Source organism: Neodiprion lecontei, chromosome 2, assembly GCF_021901455.1.
Source record: "Neodiprion lecontei isolate iyNeoLeco1 chromosome 2, iyNeoLeco1.1, whole genome shotgun sequence".
NCBI classification, from domain to species: Eukaryota; Metazoa; Arthropoda; class Insecta; order Hymenoptera; family Diprionidae; genus Neodiprion; species Neodiprion lecontei.
Genome location: NC_060261.1, coordinates 34,759,400 through 34,783,304, shown reverse-complemented (window position 1 = coordinate 34,783,304; position 23,905 = coordinate 34,759,400). Strand labels below are relative to the sequence as shown.

At 35.6% G+C, this 23,905-nt stretch overlaps 7 protein-coding genes across 20 annotated transcripts in view; 5 read left to right on the top strand and 2 right to left on the bottom strand.

Moving 5' to 3' along the window:
- LOC107220748 (TLD domain-containing protein 2) overlaps window positions 1-3,733 on the top strand; it is a 78,163-nt gene extending 74,430 nt beyond the window's left edge. For all 13 annotated transcript variants that reach the window (XM_046730541.1, XM_046730539.1, XM_046730540.1 and 10 more), the window contains one exon: window positions 159-3,733. In XM_046730541.1, coding sequence (XP_046586497.1) covers window positions 159-294 — 136 coding nt within the window. In that variant the 3' untranslated portion in view covers window positions 295-3,733. The remainder of the gene's footprint in view (window positions 1-158) is intronic.
- Window positions 3,734-5,181: 1,448 nt separating this feature from the next.
- LOC107220757 (U6 snRNA-associated Sm-like protein LSm4) lies at window positions 5,182-6,561 on the top strand. The gene is made up of 5 exons (XM_015659479.2): window positions 5,182-5,383; window positions 5,462-5,503; window positions 5,577-5,675; window positions 5,917-6,124; window positions 6,206-6,561. The coding sequence occupies exons 1-5, from the start codon at window positions 5,381-5,383 to the stop codon at window positions 6,301-6,303; spliced, it is 450 nt and encodes a 149-aa protein (XP_015514965.1). The 5' UTR covers window positions 5,182-5,380; the 3' UTR covers window positions 6,304-6,561.
- A 231-nt stretch (window positions 6,562-6,792) lies between these two features.
- LOC107220758 (NADH dehydrogenase [ubiquinone] iron-sulfur protein 6, mitochondrial) lies at window positions 6,793-7,674 on the top strand. Its single transcript, XM_015659480.2, has 3 exons — window positions 6,793-6,973; window positions 7,173-7,349; window positions 7,471-7,674. Exons 1-3 carry the CDS (start codon window positions 6,839-6,841, stop codon window positions 7,534-7,536), a joined length of 378 nt encoding a protein of 125 aa, XP_015514966.1. The 5' UTR covers window positions 6,793-6,838; the 3' UTR covers window positions 7,537-7,674.
- Window positions 7,675-7,873: 199 nt separating this feature from the next.
- LOC107220755 (protein SYS1 homolog) lies at window positions 7,874-9,039 on the bottom strand. Of its 2 annotated transcripts, none has more exons than XM_015659476.2 (2): window positions 8,627-9,039; window positions 7,874-8,522 (listed from the first exon to the last, which is right to left on the bottom strand). In XM_015659476.2, exon 2 carries the CDS (start codon window positions 8,407-8,409, stop codon window positions 7,927-7,929), a length of 483 nt encoding a protein of 160 aa, XP_015514962.1. In that variant the 5' UTR covers window positions 8,410-8,522; window positions 8,627-9,039; the 3' UTR covers window positions 7,874-7,926. The 2 variants fall into 2 exon arrangements, with proteins under 2 accessions (XP_015514962.1, XP_015514961.1); XM_015659475.2 differs by having other exon boundaries at window positions 8,632-9,037.
- Window positions 9,040-9,064: 25 nt separating this feature from the next.
- Window positions 9,065-13,341, top strand: LOC107220754. The gene is made up of 6 exons (XM_015659474.2): window positions 9,065-9,285; window positions 9,570-9,659; window positions 9,839-9,993; window positions 10,091-10,241; window positions 10,384-10,694; window positions 11,209-13,341. Exons 1-6 carry the CDS (start codon window positions 9,206-9,208, stop codon window positions 11,310-11,312), a joined length of 891 nt encoding a protein of 296 aa, XP_015514960.2. The 5' UTR covers window positions 9,065-9,205; the 3' UTR covers window positions 11,313-13,341.
- On the bottom strand, window positions 11,307-18,486 carry LOC107220750 (E3 ubiquitin-protein ligase Su(dx)). Its single transcript, XM_015659467.2, has 13 exons — window positions 18,348-18,486; window positions 17,399-17,537; window positions 16,834-17,289; window positions 16,366-16,762; window positions 15,966-16,197; window positions 15,547-15,857; window positions 15,210-15,452; window positions 14,968-15,127; window positions 14,606-14,880; window positions 14,276-14,501; window positions 14,101-14,197; window positions 13,796-13,998; window positions 11,307-13,676 (listed from the first exon to the last, which is right to left on the bottom strand). Exons 2-12 carry the CDS (start codon window positions 17,454-17,456, stop codon window positions 13,826-13,828), a joined length of 2,628 nt encoding a protein of 875 aa, XP_015514953.1. The 5' UTR covers window positions 17,457-17,537; window positions 18,348-18,486; the 3' UTR covers window positions 11,307-13,676; window positions 13,796-13,825.
- Window positions 18,395-22,391, top strand: LOC107220751 (RNA-binding protein NOB1). Its single transcript, XM_015659468.2, has 7 exons — window positions 18,395-18,516; window positions 18,808-18,918; window positions 19,159-19,291; window positions 19,669-19,880; window positions 19,983-20,373; window positions 20,470-20,804; window positions 20,914-22,391. The coding sequence occupies exons 2-7, from the start codon at window positions 18,847-18,849 to the stop codon at window positions 21,172-21,174; spliced, it is 1,404 nt and encodes a 467-aa protein (XP_015514954.1). The 5' UTR covers window positions 18,395-18,516; window positions 18,808-18,846; the 3' UTR covers window positions 21,175-22,391.
- The last annotated feature ends 1,514 nt before the right edge of the window (window positions 22,392-23,905 follow it).

Below are 23,905 nucleotides of genomic sequence, written 5' to 3'. Positions count from 1 at the left end.
TGGTCATTCTTTCACGATGTTATCAATCTAGTTGTGTAAGGTAGATCGGTAACTTTCCGAAAGAAGTACTAAGAACAAATCGACTGATGCAATCAAATCATTTGGCGTTTTATGTTGCTAATTTATGTATTAAAATCGTGGTAATTGATTATCTATAGTGGGAAATTCGGGCTCTGGCTAGATGGTGACTTGTACCAGGGTAGGACACAATCATGCAGTACCTATGGTAATGAACCCCTCGCACCGCACGAGGACTTTGTTGTCAAAACTTTGGAGTGCTGGGCTTTCGTATAAGATATGCTCGAACCGATCACCCTCTTGCCTTGAAACTGCGAATGGCGGTCCGAATTATCCGACCTTTGCCGTTGCACACTTATCTGCACCATACTGGACATAGGACTGGATAGATACTGGGGTCCAGGAGAAGAGCTCTAAAAACATTGCTAACTGATGCACTAGCAATGTGATGTAATAACTGGTGTTCTTCTGTACAGGCAGAGAATGCAAGAAATAACCTTGTTGGTAAACAATTGAACGACAATAAGTTTGACCCAACGAAACTCCTCGTAATCGTCGTTGTTGTTCCGTTTCGTGTAAATTTGATGGTAAGGATTAGGGTAACGGAAATAGATGTACTCTGAGGATAAAGAAAGTGGCCAAACAATTTGATACAGGGGAGATGATGCGCCAAGCTGCTATTTACCAAACTTTACGTTGTGTAGCGAATTAGTTGTTAGTTGTTATTACTCTTTTTCTTTAGTATTTCCTTCGATCGTTTTCTCTCTTTGTATAATCCTAGTGTATTTATGTTTTTTTTTTTTTTTTTTATATCCTATATTTTAAGTAATTACATTACTGATCGTTGATCCCGCGATGTGTTGTCTATGATGTGATAATAAGAACACGATTAATTGGGAGGGGGGAGGGGGGTTATGTAATGGTTCGTTGACGGTTATATCTAATGTTTATTTGCTGAGATGCCTGATAGCATTTTTTCGTATAATGCCAAACAAATTTTAACTCTTTATTAATTGAAAATATTTGATTCTAATTCGATCCAATTCTAAAAAACAGGCATATTTGCACTACAAATTTTGGCTACTGAGGATAGAAAACAGAAGAAATATGTGAATTACTTGCCCTTATAATCAAGAGATGAACATAGCTGATCACTCTAACAATGCAGCCTGTATAATTCGTTCAGTTCTTTTTCAGTTTCGTTACATGACGTATGTCATCTAACTGGTTACAGGCTGAACTTGTGTGTTTTCATCCGTCTGAGCACACTGTTCCACCGGTACACTAGCCTAGTAAATGTTCATTGATGTGTAGATAATGTAGATATTGAGTGTCAGCAGAAAGAATGTAAGAAACAGGGAAAGAAAGTGGGATTTGAAAAAAGAGAGGGAGAGAGAAAGAGATAGAATAGATATATAATATTCATACAATATACCCACATATTTGTATGTTATATTACGACATCGTCGTATCCACGTTTAATACTACCAATAAGATGTAACATGAAATAATATCATCGACAGTCGAACACATCTGGCATCTAGGGTCTATAGAATTATGTGTATAATGCGTACGAAATAGGATAGCCTAGTAGCGTCGCCTTGGGTCGTCGTTCGTCATCGTCTAAGAAGAAACTGCATATACACACGCACGCACACACAGTTACTCCCGTGTGTATGTGTATATTTATATTATATAACACGTCACGCTAGGCGATCTATGTTGCATTGCTTAGTTGTTCGTGATATAAGGAAGGATTTAATAAGTAAAAAAAATTACCCCGTAGTGGTGCAAAACTACTTTGCTGTAATCTGTACGATCGAGAGTATCAATTTGACAAAGAATCATGCGTGCCCTACGTTCTTTTCAAGTTTTCTCATTCTCGTGCCGTTTGTCTAATGTTTAAATGCTCTGCCTTTGTGGTGGACTCACAATTAACGATGATTATATGTATACATAATTATGTGTTGTAATAAACGCGCGATTTAATATGATACCGTATACATAAGTCATTGTAGTTGATAAATTGAGGGAAAAAATGTATGATACAACTGTTTTGTAGGGTATATTGTTGAATTAAATCGACGTTGTCTAAATAATAAAGGTAGAGCTATTGGGTCGCCAATTATCAAGCGATCTCGCATAAGAGAATATAGCCTTTTGCCTAGCTACTAGCTTGCTAGTTATATTGCTAGATGATAATATGCATATATATAAACACACACACAAATTGTAGTCTGTAGATCGTTCTGCGTTTTGCTTATTCTTTTGATGATGATGATAAAGTCGATGACGAAACGTATAAATAGTATATTATAACTGTATACAACGCGAGAGTACCGATAAGATTATTGTTACATACATATACATATATACACATATAATATATATATACATATATACATAAATAGTTGATAAATATTTAGTAAATTAACGTATTTTGTGATATTCACAATAACTATTGTAAACACTACCGCTTTCATTGTTATAATATACATATTACATACTACATGATAGGCATTTCAAACGAGACTCAATACTTATTTTTATTTAATTTGAAAGAAATTGAGAAAATACATTATGATCGAGTACAAATGCTAATCGAGGGATCTTAACTCATTATTTTAATTCGTAATTTTTATTCTTCACCTTCAGTACATGGATGATCATTTTAATAATAAATTGTATCCCGAGTTGAAGATTTTTTTTCGCGAAACAACCAACGTTAAAATTATCAGTTACATTTCGCATTTTCATTGGGCAGTTATTAATTCTTTGGTGTGTAGCAAAACGGTTTATCGGTTTTCTGGGAAACTTATCACAGTGAATACCTAATCAAAATTGACTAGTTCTAGATAATTATGGATCTCATTAACGTTCAGGCTGTTACTTTAACGGGCTGTACTGAAATTACATAACGCATTTAAGTTTGCTTTTTTACCTCAACCCCCCTCACACAACAGACCATAACAAAATATTAAACTCCCCCTGCCTCCTATATTGTACGAAATTTTTTGATCCTTGAAAATTTCTGGTCATCTTCACGCAAACTCCTATATTGAGTTGACTTGTCTTATGCCAAGAAGCGCTACTGTCAGGATATTAACAGATTTGCCATAGACGAACTCTGGCTTGCCAAATTTTTTTACAAAATTTTTGCAATCACCAAACTTTTATTTCTATTTAGATAAATTACGTCATAAACTGGTTTGACTCCCTCTGCCTCTCAAATTGTTACGTAATTTAAGTACGGCCCCTAACAAAAAAGAGGAATATAATGGGTGGATGTGGTAATCAATCCCTAACTTCGATTTCACCCGTAATCAACAGAGAGTTTCAAGGAATACGTCTGAGCCCAATATAATTTACTCAATCGTGATGGTACTAATATTACTTCAAAGTCGTTTTATCTTCCTTTGCCTTATTGTTATTTTCGTCTTTTGTAGATGTTATTAGAAAGCATTGTTTTGTTCCGGGCTTGACAGGAACTCTGTTGCTGCTCCGTTGACACTACATGCATCGTGGCTAGAGCATTTGTACAGGAAACAGGTTTTTGAAAATTGTCAATTAACAGTACGCATAAAGTACGAATCAGACTGACTTCAGGGATTGATAAGTCGATTGCAGCTATCTTATTATATACAATATCGTATTAATTTATTCCATAAAATCGCAGTTGTATACTAGACAGACGATATAAAATCTTGGAATCAAATTGTCTCGAATTATTTCTAATCAACCTGTTGTTTTTTTATTGCAGAATAATATCACGATAATTATTAGTGTTACGCAACATGAGAAGAACACTTGAGTCTCCGCTGATTAATTTAACAACAATTCACGTACAGCTTTTTCGACTCTCCGAAGTGCGTGTATATATATGTGTATAGATGAGATCAATAATCGTGTGTCGATACTGCACTTAGAATTACGTTTATCTAATAATTCTTTGATCACGTGTACACGATATATACGAACTACGATGTAAGTCCAGTCCGATGTAAGTCCAGTCCGTTGTCATCGATTATATATTAATTTCCATTAGAAGTATAGCGATAACCAAGATGAAGCTGAAGGATCACCTCCCCATAAACTTTCCGGACCAATCTTGACACATTTTACAGTCCTACTCGTGCAGGTACGCGGTTGATCTAATTCATTATTCATGTATACATATACCTATATTCGTATGTAATACACATTTGTTGATGGATTATAAACACCCTGCTCGTAGAAACAAACTTTTAAATATATATATAAAATATACATACATATACACACACACATTTACATACAATATAATCTATACCTCTATATAAACATTACGTATGATAAGATCTTGCGAATACACGTATAATATAGAATAGTTACCAACCCAAGCAGTCAATATTGTTAAGTAACAATGAAATTACACTGAATAGTCTTACTTGGAGTATATAAGCGAAGTATATACAAACTTTACGTATTGTATGTACACTTATAGTTTAAGGACTCAGTGTGTTTTTTCGCGTGTATATGTACATATGTATATGTATATATGTTGACACAGAAATATATATTACTCAATAAATCGCCAATCGTATAGTATCAAAATAAAGCTATTCGTTGTAATTTCTCTACGGGCCCTATGCAAAATTCTTCAGCCAACTGTATGAGTAATGTTGGAATTCGTATGAGTCAAATCATATTCTGAGATTGGGTGGGTCAGAATTCAGTTAAAAAAAAGTGGAGTAACATCGTTCAAATCTCGCCGGTGAGTCGAGCTTTCATATTGCTTCATAGGAGTGTCCGAAAAATATACGGAAGAGAAGCATTTTCTGCATCCTCTGCCTAGTAATGTAGCGTTCGTGTGGCGCTCGCACCACCAACGCGGGAGTTTAGAGAAGTTGGCTAAGTTTGAACGAAAATATGGTCAGCCGTCGGCAGCGCCAAGAATCAAGATTTTTGAAATGGTCATCCGTGAGCCAAGTCAGTGTGAAGACGTAAATTCTTCATTTTTAATAAATTAGCTTTTCATTTCATGTTTTGTAATTACCTCTCATATGAATCAAAATTAGTTAGTTTTAAATCCTCAGCATATTCCCTCCGTGCAGTAATCTGAAGAGTGCTGCACTCTGGCATCGATTTCATTAAGCCTAACTTCTTTCTCTCGCGAGTCGCATTTGGTAATTTATATGCATTATATGACGGTAAAAAAAACAGTGTAAAAAACTTTTGCATCGAAGCTCGCTAGTCGATAGGCGATGTAGTCGATATGGTCGATATCAGCTGTGAATTGTGATGTTGACTTATTACTTCATTAGTCGAAATTGAAAGTGTTTAAAACTTCACACGTAACAAATCGTGCGGGAAGGTTTTAAAAATGGTAAAGTTTGATCATGCTAAAATTATGATCAGTAGATGGTTTAATAAATTCAAATAATAATGTTCTTTCATTTTCCAGCTACCGCTTTCATTGTTGAGAACAGCACAAAATCATCCTATGGTAAATCTTAACCTCAAAATTCTAGTCGTTTCATTACTTATTGCCAATTGTAGTTTGGTATTTTTTATTTCAGCTCGTCGAACTCAAAAATGGGGAAACATACAATGGACACTTGGTTAGCTGTGATAATTGGATGAACATTAATCTCAGAGAAGTCATCTGCACATCCAGGGTAATCTCAGTTGGCGTTCAATTAGCTTGCTTACATTTACTACGGGCACAGCATTGAATGTAACCTCGTCCAAAAACTCGTTAAATAATGTGTGCAGTACTGTAAGGCTGAAAGTTCCATTCCAGTTTAACCATCCTTGGAAAGTCTACTTTCATTGCAATGTGTTTATAAAAATTGCTGTAAATTATTGAGTTTATTCTATACTATCATTGCTAATCATCATAACAAATTGTCAATACAGGATGGTGACAAATTTTGGAGGATGCCAGAATGCTACATTCGTGGTAGTACCATTAAGTATCTTAGAATTCCAGATGAAGTTATAGACATGGTTAAAGAAGACGTTCAAATGAAATCGAGGGGACGAGGTGAAATGAAAGGACGTGGCGGTCAAAATCAACGAGGCGGTCGAGGCGGAGGCGGAGGTGGAGGTGGAGGTGGTGGCAGAGGTATTCGATAGTCAAAATCACATTAAATGAAGCAATTAAAGGAATTTTGAGATTTCATAGTTTATGCTTATGTTCTTTCAGGCACTTTCGGAGGACGTGGGGGAAGAGGCCCTGCGCCTTTAGGTCGAGGTGGTAATCAAGGTGGCAACAAACCCCAAAACAAACCAAGAACCAAATAAATATTTATTTAATAAGTGTTTGTACTATGAAATTACCCTAGGTTATACAGGTTTTCTAACTTGTAAAGAAATGTTATGTTTTAATTGTAGCATGTCACGGAGATATTCATCATATACGTATCTATGTATTTGAATCTAACTACACCATTGGATTATAATAATCATTTCTATAAAAAACTGTTATGGTTTGATTGCTGTAGTACTTTGAGTTGATCAACATCATGCATGAGACTTGCAAAATATACGGAGAGAACATCACAACGATCTGTGAAATAATCGACTATCTTCATCGCTTAACTTGCTATTTTTATTTTCAATAGAGCAAAAAATTAGGGATTAAGAAACGTATAATTGGTATACTTTTCTCGTATCTTGAACACTTGTGATACTTGTGCACGGGTCGGGGAAACACGTTGAGATACTACGGTGAGTACTCATTTGAACAGGTTTATGAAACTGTCGCGCAGCGAGAGCCGTGAGTCAGCTGTTATCTCACTGCAACTTCAGACAGATTAGCCGATCAGTAGTTGTGAATATGGCGTGCAAGAAAGTTGTCTGTCTGCTTGGGAATCAAACGAAAGTTTGCAAAATAAACGTCCCGGCTTTCACAACCGGAATACGTAACAAAGCTTCTTGGGAGCCCGTCGAAAAAGAAACGCATACTGGCCAGGTGAATAATAATTACGACTTATCCTGTTACGTAAATGTGAGGTTATGTTCATCTTCTTTGGTTTTCTCTGTTTAATGAACTGTTACCGCACTTTTAATTGGGTGCGTTGACGTAAACCTTGATTCGTATTCCATGAAATTTAAAATCTTTATGTCTGCTATCAATTGAAGTTATTTAATTTGGTTTATTATGACTTCAGAAATGGGACGCGAAGGATTATCGATTGGTGAGATTTGTGGATAAACCAAAACAAGTGAATCCAAACTGGGCTATTAATTTAATCGATGACGTTCCGCCAACTCCAACAACGAAGAGAGTTGTTGCCTGTGACGGTGGAGGTGGACCCACTGGACACCCTAAAGTCTACATTAACTTGGTAGATTATAACTTTATAAATAATCTTGAATCACCTCAGACAAATAACTTATGTCCTAGACATACACATAAATTAATACCGCTGTAAAGACAAAGAATTCAGCAATCTCTACCAATTACAGGACAAACCTGGGAATCATTCCTGTGGGTACTGCGGACTTAGATTCTACAAAGAAGATGCTCACTAGATTGTAGGTTCGGTAACAAAAACTTATAGTGTGTCAAGAAATTGGCAGAATGTATTGAATTAGTTGTATCTATCTCATCGCTACTCTGTACAACCATATGTGTATAATATAAATTATAATGTAACATTTTTTTCCTTACACTAGTCGACCACTTCGTCACTTCAATCTGTTACTGAATTCCTTAATTTCCTTCTACTATCACTCCCTGTGTTAACTACAAGATTATGGGCTAATGTTACTTTAACATTGGTAATAAAAAATGATACTCTGGTTTTTTCTTTCAAAAGTTTGTTAACAAAATTTATTAGGTTTCATTGGTTTTCTCTGGCGTTTTTTATTTTTAATAATAAATTAGATTGATTAATATGATTTTATAATTCAAGCAAATATTTACAAAGCTGTTTTTTGGGTATTCATTCCAAGAGGGATTGCTTGAAGTTCAGTTCTCATGCACAAGAATTCTCCAAATATGCACATTACGGTAACAGAAACGATGTTCAGGCACCACCAGCTGAAACTTGTTGGAAAACTGTAATTGTAACTCCAACAACAGAGTAAGTGAATCAGATGAGCGGTGCACGCAAAATCCATACATTGTTTAGTCCTTTGTACAATCCACCACAAGACCAAAGCTCCAATTAAGGCATTGAACAAGAACATAGTGATGACCATTTTACCACCCAGATCACGAACATGGAGTTCGCTATACTGAAAAGCATAATCCAATGATTTGGTCGATCCAAGAAGTGAGGCAACAATCCATATCCACACTCCAAGGCAAACGTATATCACTGCTTGAACGGCTATTATTTGTGATATTATCAGGATTGGATCCCATGTCATCTTTCGAAATTGTCCAGAAATGTTATTCATCTTATTTTGTTCTCTTCAGGGTGCTCCGTGTGCATTGAATCGGCGAAGATTAGCTATCAAAAGTCCGAAGTCTCATCATTTTGGTGTACTAATGTCAGCAAACATTAGTGAATCTGCAAAATAGTAATAAGTTTGTCGTGAAAAAAGCAGTTAAGTATTCTACGGAATCATCATCAGAAGAAGATATATTCAGCTGTTAATAATATTGCGGTTGTACTTTACTTGTGCTGATCCGCATGAAGTCTCTCGATGTGTTTTTTTAGCAGCAAACCTTGAGAATCAGATTTATTCTAGCTATATATACCAAATTAAACCTGCCGTGGGTTGAAATAGATTTTGAATCGACAATTCGTATAATCGTGTAGCAACACAGAACTCGCTGTCAGCATGCCATTAGAATCGAGTCGAGTGTTTCACAAATCATAGCTCATCTCATCTAACATGGCGACTTCAAACCAATGAGTTGTCACCGAAACGACTTATTGCTTTTCCGTAGTATTATTTTGGGATTCATTGTCAATACATATAGACGTTGTCATAGCAAAGTTAGAACGAAAACTGCAGTAAGAAGCAAGTGCGCATAAGTTTATTAGAGCGAGATCATATTCACGTTAGAATTATGCGGATACGCGATGTCGGGACGTGATAATAGTCCGCATGAACTCAGCTGATTACTAAGTCTAAACTCCCGGTAGATTGCATTGATGCAATTCGGAAAACTTTAAAAAGCATGACGCAATTGTTGTTGAGACGACAGTTTGCTGCGGTTCGTTAAACCAGTTTAGAGTGGTGAAAAATGTCATTTTATAATTATTTACGAGACCTTTTCAACTTCGGAGGACGAAAAAATCAACAAAACAACCACTCGCAATACGGGTGAATATAATACCAACACTTAACATTCCCAGCCGTAAGGGATATTGCGTGACCGCCAAAATACTAAGCCGTGGCTTTGTGTATTCTATTTTATTTTAAAAGAAGTATCCCTATTATTCAATACAAGCTATAAGCCTTTCAATTTCTTTTTGAAAATTTAATATGCACTCTATTACTCCTTATCAATCGTCCCATTATGTAACAAAACCTAAAACCGCTATCACTTAATATTTCGTGAAGATTTAGTTAAATCGAAATTAGATGTAATTCGGTTCAATTTACAGATTTGAAGACCATTGGCAACACGGACATGAGTTTAGGAATCCAATCTGGCAGACAGATGAGGATGATGATGATGACAACGACGATTTCAGGTACATGCAATAATTATTCCATCTGCATAAAAATATTTTGGCTTTGGAACAGCAATAGTATTGGAGAGCTACCAGCAATTCACTTTTTTATGCAATTTGCTTGCTTCCAAGATCATTGATCTTTTCACAAATCTAAATAAGTAGAGTTAATTTACTTTTATTTAATCATTTCATCACAGGCAACGTGGACAGCAAATCTTTGGCTCCGGACACTTCAACATTCACAGCAATCCTTTTGAAATCACTCAGTACTTTGAACGCCAAATAGATGACATGTTGAAAAATTTCTTTGGATTTAGTCAAGATGGTATTATGTTACCGTTCGGCGACAAAGGTATGTACCAGATAGTATTTATTAGTCCTAAGTCAGTCATAGTAGTGAATAAAAAATAATACATCAGATTTTGTTCATTGATCTTGTCATTTTACAGCTCAGGGCCATTTTCGGGATTCGATGCTTATTGAACCACCAAAACAAGGAAACTTACGGGATGAAGTTTTAAAACCAGGTTACGAAAGTCTTGAGTCTAAGAATTTTCACGCACCTGTCGAAGAAAAATTGGATGTTAATTTGGATGGAAAGTAAGTTGTGGATTTATTACAACAATGTACATTATTTTTTGAATATGCCATGACAAGAAGCTAAATGAGATACTTGTGTTAGTGCAAAGGAAGTGCAAACTTTTTCACTTGGTTACATATTTATTATCCATTTTTAATACAGGATTACTAGTGAAGAGTTGTCTCAAGCCTGGAAAGATCTTTCATCCTTACAAAGAAATAATTCTGATACTAATACATCTCAGCAGCATCCATTTTCTTTCCATTCATTCGGACAATCCATTTCTACAAAAATTATTCGCAAGCCAGATGGATCTATTGAACAATATCGTACGGTCAGAGACTCTGTAGGAAATGAGGAAACTACTGTCACACGTCAGATTGGCGATAAATCACATACCGTCGTTGTAAAAAAAGAGAAAAATGGGGAGAAAACTGAAACTAAGTATGTGAATCCCATCAATCCAATGGAACGTAAGTACTGTAATAATTTTATTGTGCAATTGTAAATTCAAATAGAAGCGTCTCTTGTTTAGAACTTTAATTAAATTGTATAAATACGTACTATATTTCTTTCTTTTTCAAAATGGGCTGTTTCATGTTCAATCAGACAATAATTTGAATTTTTAATTTTCATAGCTAATTATTTTACTTACTGAAAATTTGAAGAAAGTAAGTTCTGCCAAACTACAGCCCACTATCTTCTACATACCTGATTTACAGACTTATTGAGTTTGTGATTTTGGTTGAAATCTGAAATGATGCACAGATTTGATATTGCTCTAAACTTTGAACTTTCAAACGGCAAAACTTGATCACGGGCAATATTTTAGCCTGAATGAATACGTGCTTCAAACCAACATTTCAAACAATTATTTCAACATTTAATTTACTTTTACGCAAAATGTCGCACAAAGTTTTGAACATTGCATATAATTAAGAGTAACAAGCTTGGTACCTGTTTTTTTTTTGTTTGTAAAAATTTTAGCTAATCCTGAGCAGACATTCATAGGTGTTATGGATGATCAGAGACAGCAGCAGAGTCCTTTAAGCAGCTTTCCATGGCATAAGTTTTTTGGTCCTAAATTGTAGATTATAGACTTCTAATATAATGTTTAGGATGAAAGTGATGTAAAAATGTTATCAATCTTAATAGTATCGATTATGTAGTGTAAATAAAGTTGACTTATCTCAACTTATACAATTACACTGTGGAAGGTTGAATTACTTGAGAAAAAAACTTTTGTGTTTCAGCTACAAATTTATTCACTGCTTTATAATCTGTACACCTTACATAATTATATACAATCTAATAAATCCATTGGGCTATTCTGTGTATAACCGAACCACATTTCTTCTCAGTAAAAATAACTCATTCTAATCTCAAAAATATACTCGTACGAGAATGGAATAATTAGTATTTGGCCATTTATAAATAAAACTTTTTATACTGAGAATATATGGTGAAGTAGACCGCAGTCATGTACAGTGGGTGTCACTTACTACGATGAGCGCAAGACTCGATGTCACCTTGAATGGCCTGGAGATATCCACTTCACCGAACATTTGCAATAGAACGTATTAAAATGTTCATCAATCTGATGATTAAATACTTTTATGTATACTTAAAAATTTAATTACATGGTTGAGAGTTTATACAACTACCGATCAAACGATGTGAAGACACTGCTTATGAAATTGAAATAATAAAACGTAATTCTTTTATTAATCAGGTAAAGTGGCAACTCTGTGATAATTGTAACTTGTTATTGTAATGATTTTTAATGAAAATTATTTAATGTTACTTAGGGATAAATATTAGCAGTGTTTCATACGTTTCGAATCATGCAACATCGTTAGTATCGACAGATTAAAAAATGTATTGTACGAAAATTATAATATAATAAGCGATTGCACATGTGCAATATCTTTTCATACATAAAGTTTAGGCACCTCAGTACTCCCATAAATACTGTTTTTGACATACAACGAAACTCGTACGACATATACATATTAATATACATCTAACAAAAATACACTATATTGTAATTGAAAAGTGAATTTACTTGTTAAATTATATTACAAGATAAATTTTGATCACTTTGTAAATAGGTATAATCAATCATCTAAATCGATTATTGATTAGGTTCAGAAATTTCACAAAAACAAGTAAGTGAATCAAAAAATAAATCCATATAGGTGCTTTATTCCATTTAATTTGATGTAATATTATTATTATTATTTTTTAAATATAATCATATATATCTATATATATATATAATATATACCATATTATCGTGAACAAGCGACGAATTTATGTTCAATTTCTATCTGCCTGTTTGCAACTCAACAGTCAAGCAAATCATCAACTATTTGTTGCCATCAGTGTTGAAATAGTTTGTAGGTTCGTTTTTGCTATTTTGTTCTTAAAGTAACGTGGTTCTTTTATATGAATTAAAATCTTTTTATACAGTAGATAACTATTTCTTTAAAAGCATTGCTTGTCAACGGCTTTAATATATGCCACAAATTATTGTGTGTAGTTCAATTATGTACAATATTTATTATCATCACGAGGAATCTATACTTTGGATTGGTGAGATATAGAAAGCGTCAAATACTGAATTTCACTAGCGTTCTCATATTTTATTACCTTTCAATTACCGAAGATATATAATTTTTAGTTTATCGAAAATTCTTATGCCTTACTGATTCATTGGAATGCAATTCTGAGTAGGGTTATGAAGAAATTATACTACTTTTATTTTGAGGTCCTTTTTACTTTCTTTTTGAAGATCAGAACAATCACACCAATTGTATTTGAAATTTTGTTATTTTTCTCGATTTTTGACAATTTCTACATGAACCAATCACAATCCCTCAGCATTTGGCAATGTCTCCCAAGTACTCTAACTTGAGACAAATCGCGCCAAATTTTGGCTACCACAGCTATGTATTTTATTTCCAAATGATCTATAGTCAAAATGCAACGATTGTAGAAAAGTTTAGACCAGTCTCTAGAATCACAGTTTCTCTAATCTAGGGCAGATTAAAAGTAAAAGGTAAAGAGTATAAGTTGAAAAGATTTGAAATAACATGATTTTGAGCAAATAACAAGAAATAATTTTTCAAAAATATCTTATGTGGTAAAGATGCAGAAATTCTTACAGTCCTCGGACTATTATGTAAGAATTAATCCCATGATTTTGTATGCATATGTATTTTAGTATAAAAAATACGATAATTATACGTGCAAGAAAAAATATTTCTATCCAGACCTTTCAGCACCATCAAAGGCACAGTAAAATAGAAGAGTTGTTCAATTCCACTCACCTTGCATAAGGACTATAGAGTTTCTGATGTATATAATTAACTATTAATATGATGAAATATTTATACAACATTAAAGTTTGGTTCTTAAAAGTGCATTACACTCTGGTGCAGTTTGACTTCATTCTGAAAATATGAAAAAAAAAGTAAGACGCTTAGCACATAATAAATTCACTATTTGAACATTTTTCAGAAGATCTTAGAAATTTCAAACATGATAGATTAAAAATTAAAAACTGATTTACCAGTTCTCGTTTTAAAGCAACTGCAACTGGTCATTCCTGACCAAAGCCCTCTGTTTCTTCGATCGCATAGTTCAGCTTCTCCACCATTTGATCATAACTTTTATAGGGCGGAAGATCCAGCCTGTTGAAACACGTATGTGACCTCGGTAACCAAGTATCTTTACCCACCTTTTCTATGCAAAATCTTTGTGGTCCATTGCTCCCTGAAATGAATAATGTTCTCTATCAATTTCAAGGATTCGATAACACTGCAGTGTTGCTATTTTACATTCATTCAGCTGATTAAAACATTTTTCACAACATACCCATCAATTCGGCAAATCCACCAACTGGTACACGACATGTTCCTGTGACGAACTGTAGCAGTCTAGCTCGTTTTTCGCTGTCAGTTGTCCGTACAAACTGAAAAGATTTAATTTACAATAATCGTAAAAATTGAGGTAATTTCAGTTTCCTTAATAATTTATCGTTTCAAAGTACCTGCCAAAACCATAGTACTTGTTTACTGCTGCGCGTGTAGTGCCTGTAAATAGCGTTGCGTTGCCAGTCATCGACATCTATTTCTTGCATGCCACAGAGCATGAGCTCGAGTTCTCGCTCATCGAAATATTTTAGCCATTCTAGAGGCACAACCTCATTAAATCCTTCGAGGAAAGCTTTAGTTTGTTCCTCGATACCTCTCGTCATTCGCCATTCTGTCATCAGTCTGGAAATGCGAGCATTTTATTTTTATTATTATTTATTATTCTTATATTTTATTATTTCTTTACATGTATGTGTGTAGCAAAAGGTGTAATGCGATAACTTTACCTCATATACTCTTCCTTATTTTCTTCAACAACTCGAATTTTATCACCACCATCTTTAAGTTCATGATGTATGACTTGACCAAGAATCTCGAAATCGACGCTGTAATACAATTCGAGACCGCAATCATCTATGTTATTATCTTTTATCCATACAAGTGAATTGTAAAATTCCGGATCTATAGACTCAATATCCTTCATGATCAATTTCTTATTCAACATTCGTTTGTAAAAAGGCATTGTGAATCCACTGTAGATAAAACGTCCATGGTAAAGAGCCTGGTAATGCAAAAAATGGGGAAAATTGATTAAAGATCTTGATTACTTGTTCTCGTAATTCAAAATATATTAATAATCCTAACATACCATTGCAATGAACCTGCCGATGAATTTGAAATACTGTAGGTGGTCTGGATTCACGTACGATGCCGGATTTATTTGTAAACTGTAGTTGCTTTTGTTTGCATACTCAAAGAGACAATACATTGGATTCAATACCTCATGACTCAGTAAGAAAAACCATTCCCTGTTATGAGGAAAAAGATCCAATCATTAAACATGGAATAATATTTAAATTGGTTGAAAATTGATTAACCATAATTTTTTACCTTGATACTCCGCCATAGTCTAAGCCCTCTTCACCCTTGAATATAATGTACAATCGTCGTCTGAGCTCATAAGCCGGCAGTCTCATGATTTGGTGATAAGAATCTTCGAACAAAGTTTGTCGGGTAACGCTGATCTTTATATGACTAGGAAGAGCATTACTGTGGCATAAATATCTGAATTGTGATAATTTCCAGCGAAAAGATCGCTCATATGCCTTTGGAACCCCATAGACACCCTTCGGCCTGTAAAGAAGGTGACCAAAATATGTATTATGGTACTTGGAGTAATTTAGACTCAATTTACGATTAAACCGAAATTCTCAAAACTTTCACATACCCTTTCGGCGCTCCTGGTCTTGGATCTTGGAATGTTGTAGTTCTCGAATTATGGTCCACAAAATACCGGACTCCATCTTCAGTTAATCTAATCTCCCATCCATCAGGTAAGGGTGGTTCGTCCATTCCTGTTTCTTGTCCTTGCGTTCTTGGATCCTCCCATTGAGTTGTTCGATTTTTATGATTCACATAGTAAACTCTGCCTTCGGGCTGTTTGCGTCTCTCCCAACCAGCTGGCAGGGGCCCTAGAGCATCATCTTCTTCAACGACTGCCGTTGAAAGACCAGCCACTGCTGCTTGTCCACCATGAGCCTTTAAAAAAATGTGCAGAAGATAAGAATAAAAAGATTTTTGGTTGTTCTGAAAAAAAATTCATCTTCAATGACGAAATTTTCTCCAATTTTTTCAGTTGGTGATCACCTGAGGGTAGAGGAATCTTTGATTTCCTTGTTGGACAACATGTTGCCGTTCTCCCTGCCAGTGCTGGAAATGCTGTAGCCTCTCTGTGTTGGGGCGTTGCCAAGTAGTACTTCTTGTATTGTGATCTACATAATAAATTCTCCCTCGAGGATCCCTTCGTACTTCCCAGCCTGGTGGGAGTGGCTGTGGCCTTTCCCAGGATGTACTGCGAGTGTTGTGATCTACATAATACCTGGAACGATAAAAAACTAAAAAAACTGAAATAGTTCGTCAATCTTCAAATTTATAGCAGTATATTTCTCTTTAGATACTCAATGATTCAGATATTCTGTACAAGAATGGTTGTAAAATCGCCAGAAACAAACGAACCTTTTTAATTAAATGACAATCCATAATTTACCTTCTGCCATAGACGTCATATCTCATTTCCCAACCAGCAGGCAAAGGTTCTTCAGGCTGATTACCATTTTCAGTCTCCCCGGGTACTCCAGATGGTCCAGCAGATGCTGGTTGACCCAGTGGGGGCCCTGTTGATCCACTGCTACTTTCAGTAGCCAAATGATTACCAACTCCATTAGCCATAGGAGAGGTAAGGCCAACAATTTGAGCATTGTTGGTATTATTACTGGGTTGACTTGCAGTGTGACTAGGATTGTGAAGAATGTTGGTTGAACTTCGATGCATAACTGGCTGCATGACGGAAGGTGCTGCATTCTCTGATCCGTGTAATCGCATGCGAGCTCTCACACCACCATTTAGAATACTTCGATTGTTCCCAGAGTCACTGTTTGAAGAACCTAGAAATAAAAAATGTTCGATCAACATTTCAGCTAATGCGAAAAAATATCTCTGAGATTTAAGGCCTTACCAAGTGGCGTCAGGGCACCGCTTGTAACTTGATTGTGGCGAACTTGTTCGCAGGAATTAGAGGGTATGACTTCGTTCATATCAATTTTTAGTCCGTCAAATAATGTTACCAACTCTCCAACCTTTGATAGTGGACCATAAGCATCGTGTTTATTTTCGCTCATTAAATCCAAAGTTAATTCAACATTATCCAATTTTCCATTGTAGTAGGACAAAACTTGAAACAAATTAATTCTCTTTTCACCAATCAATGCATCCCTACGAAAGGTGCTGTGATCCAAGAGTCTAAAATGCAGCTGGGAGTAAGGTGTTACAAGAATGGTAAACTTTTCCACCCATTTTGGCTGATATGTGGATTTTGCAATCTCAGTTTTGCGAGGACTCTTGTCATCAACTGAGAGTTCAACGTAAGGATTAGGTTTCAGAAATGACGAATTGCGCAATACGGCTGCTTCAACTGAAATGAAAATTAATATATCTTGGAAATCAACATGTTTTTAAGATAAGTAGATGAGGTAGAACTTGATCATAGTGGATGCAAAATTTAAAAAACTATTATCATTTACTAGTGATGCTAAGCTGATGAAACCCTGGAGTTGCAGCTTCCACTTCGCACTGTGACATGGTTTGCCTTTAGATGTGATTCACCAAAATAATCTTGAAATACCATTCATATTAAAACTCAGCTTTCAGAGTATTGTATAACTGAAAAATAAAAAAGAACATTTAGTATAATGTGTAGAATTTACTTAAAATCATTGAAAACAATAGGTTCAAGGGATCTAGGAATATTTTCTGTGAATCAGATTCTCTGGTGTAAGGTAAATATAAATGATCAATCTGTAAATATTTCTATTTTCGTGATTCAGAAAGCTTATAATTCAGCTTATCACGGATCCAGCTGTTACTCAGCAAAACTGACTAAACTATATGTTAGAAGAATACTTTCTTTTCCTGTCTTATTATTTGCTGACTAAAAAATTGGTCAAAAATTGCTTAGATCGTTTGTTAGTTGGCAAAGTGAGAGAACTTTAAATATTTGTAGCCAATAGAATACAGATTGAGGTTTGCGCAGTAAGACTATAGAACAAAAAAACAAAGACGATTACAATTCATTTAATAAATTAGGTGCAGATAGAAATTAAGTTGCGTAGAGGAAAGAATGAAGTACGTAACAGATCAGCAAAATTTGTAAATGTTGTCGCTATCAATTGATTGATCATGTGAGAAGATAATTAACAAAAATAAAATTCATAAAAAACAAAGGTGTGAATTGTTGAGGAATCAATATAACGAACTGTAAATGGAATACTATTTTACAAGCAACAAATTAAGAAATGTAAACTGACTATTTGGTAACAATGGGAGTATTACATTAGACTAGGAAATGAGGTACAGAAAAATGAAACGAAAATTATGAGTAATATACGGGACATTAATCTTGACGTTTCGCGAATGGTTGATTCATCATACATTGCAGATAGGTTTTGACGTTTCAACTATAAGGATACAAACCTATATAGTATTGAACAAATTTCTGAGGCGCGTGCAGTCTTGAAACATCGCTCGCTCGGTATCGTCGATTATAAGACACAAAAACTGAGTTGAAAAACACTCGGAGGATTCGTTATCATGATATTTCACTATCTGACGTCAGCCATCTTGCTGTCCGTCAGATCTAAAAGTGAGTAGTACGAAATTGAGATAAATAAATTGTTTAACAAATCGGGAATGGATTAATAATTTTTATACGGATACGTAAATTTGGTAACGTCATGATTTGTGCGGTTTATTTTTTTTCATTATTACAGAGTGTATTCAAAAGGAACAGGGGTCTAGAATTTCCTCGTTTTTTAGCGTAATTGTAAAACATAAGCAACTCACATGAGCTGCGTAGTTCCCACTCCGTGGTTTCAGACGTTTTAAGCATTTAAAGACCCAATATCCTAATGGAAGTGTGATATTTTCCGTGTAGCGTGGCCACATGTAAAGCTCCCATTGGAAACTGGGAAAAATGAAGGCTGACGCAAAAGTGGAGTATCTGATTGTCGATACTAGTGCATTTATTAGAAACGCAGCTATACAGGTATGATAAATAATAAATAAAGTACAGTTGTCCACTCACCTGCGTACACTCAATTACATTGCACTAGCTCGAATTAGGTTATGCCATCTTCGTTACCTAATTAGTAATGCGTTTTCTCGTACTCTTCTTTTTTTATCATAACTTAAACCGATAAGATTATGATTACTTGATATCGTATCACTTTTCAGCTCAAAATTCTCATATCATGATAAAAACTCATCTCCCAATTTTTCGTAACAGGATATCGCTGCCAACGTTATAACTCCTCAAGATGTTGTTAATGAAATAACCAACAAGCGGCAGCTCAGAAGACTCGTTGTTTTACCTTACGACTTGATTATTAAAGATGTCTTTCCAGAGAACATTCATTTTGGTGAGAGAAATAAACAATCAGCCTACTTGTATTCATTATTTCTTCACGTGGCTTTTTTCACGCCTCCGTGTCTTTCCATGTCTCTATCTATAGCTCTTTCCATGTCTATATGCGATACTCCAAACATGCCAAATGATATGGCTAGAGCATTTTGTAATCAAGTCCTATATGAATCATCATATTTCACTACTATCTGCAACTACAATACACATATGATGTATGTATGTAGAAACAATCGTGCCAATACCTGTTATTTTGCAAAAAATACAATAGTGTGCAAATAGATATGGCCTTCTTGTTTACACTTGGCATTATTTACATCATTCAGTTGTGGCTTTGTCAGTCATATCACTATTATTCGTACGTATGTCCCATAGTTACCGAATTTTCTAAAAAGACTGGAGACTACCGCAGTCTTTCGGCAACTGATATTAAGGTGATTGCCTTAACTTATCAGCTTGAGAAAGAAAAAGTTGGAACTCAACACTTGAAGGATGTACCTATAACACCTGTAAAGCCCGATATCAGCATCAATCTCCCAGATAATTACTCGCATAATGTGGCTGGATTTTTTTTACCTGACAATGATGTAAGCAATACAGGGAATAAATAAAATTAACTTACAACAAGCACTTTCAATTGGCGAAACTTTTGGTTTCATGTTGTACCAATGCTTTTTTATCTCATTTAGAAACAAGGTACTGAAAAAGAAACTGTGGAACACTGCACTTTTAACCAAAACGAAGACACAAAAGAACTAGATTTGCATAATAATTTGAACACGGTAATCTTGCTGAAAAATGGAAGCGCAGATTCTACCTCTGAATCGGACGATTTGTCAGAATACTCATCAATTTCTGATTATGAGACAGCAACCTCCGACTTAGAAAACATAGAGAAAGATAGTTTACCTGATAAATTTTCTGCTTTGAAATGCAATCCAGAAGATTTGGAATTGGATAATGGCAAAGACGTTGACGATATTCTTCCAGCTGAAAATTGTGAAGAGTTTACTGATGAGGACCAAGAAATTGAAGAGAGTGAAAGTGAAGATGACAACGATGAGGGTTGGATTACACCTCGTAGGTTTTGAAAAAACCGTTGAATTGTTTTTGACTAATGATAACATAGGTTGATTGAATATGTCTGTGAATACATTCAGAATAATAATTTTCCAGGGAACATTGTGAAAGTCAAGAAAGATATGGATGCAGATATTCAAGAAGAAAAACCAGCTAAAGTTGCCTGCCTTACAACCGATTTCGCTATGCAGAATGTTTTGAAACAAATTGGCCTCCAAGTCGTTAGCTTGGATGGGAGAGTAATTAAGCAGCTAAGAACATTCATACTAAGGTGTTACACGTGTTTCAAGACTACTAGCATCATGACCAAAGAGTTCTGTCCCAACTGTGGAAATAAGACTTTAAAAAAAGTCGCGGTCTCACTAGATGAAAACGGCAAACAACAGATCCATATTAATCACAAAAGACCACTTACGGCAAGGGGGAAAAAGGTAAAGTTAACATCTTCCATGCTAAAGCTGTAAGAATTCTCATTGATCATTGCAGCATTTTTATTTACCTCTATATCTGTACTAATTACTAAACTTTATTATGTTCCAGTTCTCGCTACCTACACCACAGGGCGGAAAACACGCCAATAATCCAATTTTATTTGAAGATCAGCCCAGGCCTGATCAGCGGCCGTCTAGATTAGCACGAACAAGAAATGATCCTCTAAACGATGATTACGTAGCTGGCTACTCACCGTTTGTAATGCGTGATATTAACTCAAAATCTGCTATCCTCGGTATAAGATCCGGAACAGATATAAAGCACTGGATGAGAAAAAATCCAAATCAAGCCAGGAAAAAACGGAAGTAATCTCACTACAAACAATTCAGTGTTTTCGAAGTAATGTTGCATATCCAGTTTCTACGAAACCATGCTATTTGTTTGGGCCAAAAAATTCATTGCGATGAGACAGATTATTAGATGCCAGAGGACACTACAAACTCAAACGACATAAGTAGAGCCAAATCGAACCACCCAATTTAGAAATACGACATGATTTCTCTTATTTTCTATAACTTCAGAATCATCGATTGTAGTAGAGTAAAACTATTCGAAATCATTTTTCCTTGCACAATTGCGCTAGCGTAGCGTACACAACAATTCATTGTAGGGTTTTTCGGTCTTGAAATTTTCACAGAAGTTGCAAGGAGATAGCATTAGCATATTTGTGATTTTTGGGGTTCCAGGTTTTTCTTGTCTGGGTATTGGTTTGAGTGAGCCTTTTACCGCTACTTGAACCTTCAGGAATGAAAAAGATGTCAAGAACATTGCAAAACCAACAACTGATGTCATACAAAGAAAAACGAAGGATTTTTCGATTTTCGTCTGTAACTTTGAATTCGGCGTTCGCAGCGCGAATAGCTAACTTTCACATTTCTGTAATTTTGTTGCCAAAAACTGTTTGTCTTAGAATTGGTGTAACCCTTGGAAAACACGGAGGGTCAATTTGACCCCTATATCGATTTTGGTCAGGAATATCTTTAAATTGGTGGGCCTGCGGCCGTTTAGCGGTAACTTTGGGTCCTAAATGTACGTTAAGATTCTTCCCCTGTACATTGTAGTAGGCACATGAATAAGCAGTACACGTTTGGCATGGTTTGAATGGTTCAAAGAAGTCGTAGGGTTAATTTGATCGTGATGGTGTATACGAAACATTGATTTGTTCGCGCAACAGAGTAATGCTTGATTAAGCGCCTGTTAATTTAGGGATTTTGTGTACTTGCAAGCACTGTTTGCGAGTATGCTCGAACAGATGAAGCACAGATGCTTGTGTAATGCTGTCCTAGAACGTGAACCACCAGTTATTTTGAAAAGCAAAGTGTGTGTTTTGCCCTTATGTGAAAACCAAAAAAACTAAACTACAATGTCCATTTTGCTTAGGACCAATGTGTGATGATCATCGCGCTTACTTATGCAACGACTGTGTCAAAGATACATCAATTAGTGAAGATTCATCACACTTCAATGAAAATAAAATATCCACGCATATGTAAAAAAATACATATTTTGATACTTTCTTCAACGAATACATTTTCTTTTCCTCTGAAATTCACCTCCATTAGTTTGCAAGATGAATATACTTTTTTTTAAAAGTACGCTAAAGAACAATTTTTTTCAACTGTAACACATCTTGAGAATATGCAAATTAAATTTTGACCAAAATTGTTGAAAATTGAAAAAAATTCGTGTTTCGTTTAGTAATTTTTGTTGTTTATTTTATGTTGCACAAAATATTTTTAAAACAATTTAATTTATTAAAAAATTTTTTTCACAAATTTTTTAGGATAAAAGAATGATTCCAGACTTTTTTTTCTTCATCGAATGATTTCACAATGTTCTTGGTATATCTATGAAAAATTTCAATCCATCGCATCAGTTGATCTAAATTGACAGATGATTGAAAAGTGTGTAAGGTCCATTTGAGCAAGAGTGTTATCCGTAATAATTAAAATTTGTGTGTTCTCCGTGGATTAAATGACTATCCGTACTAGAAGAACTCTGAAAGATGATATGATAGGAAAATCAAAATAGCTTTTTCGTTTCTTGGTGCTTTAAATTTAATCCATTGCTCGCAGCGTATTCGGACTGCGCGCAATCGATTCCCTTTGCAAAATGACGTCGATGTAGTGCTCGTTGACTGAAATATATGTATAAAGACGGATACCCCAGGGTAAATTTTTGTGACCGGTTTTTGGCAGGCAAGTGGGCCCAGGTGGGTCTGGGAGAGTAGGAGGGTTCTGCTCTATCGACTCTACCTAACGGGCTCGCACCGACATTCGTAGCAGCCAAAGTAGTGTCAGTATAGAAGCTTGAGATTGAATCGATACAAAATGAGTACGTAAAACTACTTGTCAACTGCAACTTAGAAATGTCGAACAGTTCAATCATCCCCGTGAGAAGAAGTGTAACCGCGGCTACCGCATACCACCCCCAACTATCGTCGAGCACCACTAACCACCGTCAACCACCTCCGACCACCTTTATCCTCCTCGTCCACCTCGGCCCCCTCCTCCCCCAACCCCTCGTCGTCCTCGTCCTCCTCGGCTACCTCCCACCACCCTCAACCACCTCCTACCACCTCCGACCACCTCCTACCATTTCCGAACACCTCTAACCACTTCAGACCATTTCCGACCACCTTCGTCCTCCGCGTCTACCGCGTCTCCGCGTCTACCGCACTAATTTTCATCGAGATGAAACGGATGCTCCGTATATGAGCCAGTGTTTAACGCAGTGTTCTGATTTAAAGACCTAAAAAGGTGATGGTCGGCGATTTTTCTTTATAAGGAGAAATAGAACGAAGCTTCTTAAATCTTTCAGTGTATTTTAACACACATTTGTAAGGTACGAGCAAAAATTTTTATCATCCAACTGTCGCAGATCGGCAGCGTTATTAGCTGACCCGTTAACTCAAGAATATATCTTCCGTATACGGCTGACCATCGAAGGGCCTAGCCGCATGAGTCTGGAATTGGCAGGAAAAAAAAGTGCGTATTTCTTGTCTGAATTGTAAAAACTAAAATCATCATGCGTCCTATCA

Bases quoted from the DNA above. Each gene is read 5' to 3' on its own strand.
- LOC107220757 (XM_015659479.2), top strand. The intron at 5,504-5,576 runs GTAAATCTTAAC...TTTTTATTTCAG, and splicing joins CAGCACAAAATCATCCTATG to CTCGTCGAACTCAAAAATGG. The intron at 5,676-5,916 runs GTAATCTCAGTT...TTGTCAATACAG, and splicing joins AAGTCATCTGCACATCCAGG to GATGGTGACAAATTTTGGAG.
- LOC107220758 (XM_015659480.2), top strand. From the start codon at position 6,839: ATGGCGTGCAAGAAAGTTGTCTGTCTGCTTGGGAATCAAACGAAAGTT. The intron at 6,974-7,172 runs GTGAATAATAAT...TTATGACTTCAG, and splicing joins AAGAAACGCATACTGGCCAG to AAATGGGACGCGAAGGATTA. The intron at 7,350-7,470 runs GTAGATTATAAC...TACCAATTACAG, and splicing joins CTAAAGTCTACATTAACTTG to GACAAACCTGGGAATCATTC.
- LOC107220755 (XM_015659476.2), bottom strand. From the start codon at position 8,409: ATGAATAACATTTCTGGACAATTTCGAAAGATGACATGGGATCCAATC.
- LOC107220754 (XM_015659474.2), top strand. From the start codon at position 9,206: ATGTCATTTTATAATTATTTACGAGACCTTTTCAACTTCGGAGGACGA. The intron at 9,660-9,838 runs GTACATGCAATA...ATTTCATCACAG, and splicing joins GATGACAACGACGATTTCAG to GCAACGTGGACAGCAAATCT. The intron at 10,695-11,208 runs GTAAGTACTGTA...TAAAAATTTTAG, and splicing joins TCCCATCAATCCAATGGAAC to CTAATCCTGAGCAGACATTC.
- LOC107220750 (XM_015659467.2), bottom strand. From the start codon at position 17,456: ATGTCACAGTGCGAAGTGGAAGCTGCAACTCCAGGGTTTCATCAGCTT. The intron at 16,763-16,833 runs GTAAGGCCTTAA...TTTTATTTCTAG, and splicing joins CGGTGCCCTGACGCCACTTG to GTTCTTCAAACAGTGACTCT. The intron at 14,502-14,605 runs GTAAAGTTATCG...TCGCATTTCCAG, and splicing joins AATAAGGAAGAGTATATGAG to ACTGATGACAGAATGGCGAA.
- LOC107220751 (XM_015659468.2), top strand. From the start codon at position 18,847: ATGAAGGCTGACGCAAAAGTGGAGTATCTGATTGTCGATACTAGTGCA. The intron at 19,881-19,982 runs GTAAGCAATACA...TATCTCATTTAG, and splicing joins TTTTTTTACCTGACAATGAT to AAACAAGGTACTGAAAAAGA. The intron at 20,805-20,913 runs GTAAAGTTAACA...ATTATGTTCCAG, and splicing joins TTACGGCAAGGGGGAAAAAG to TTCTCGCTACCTACACCACA.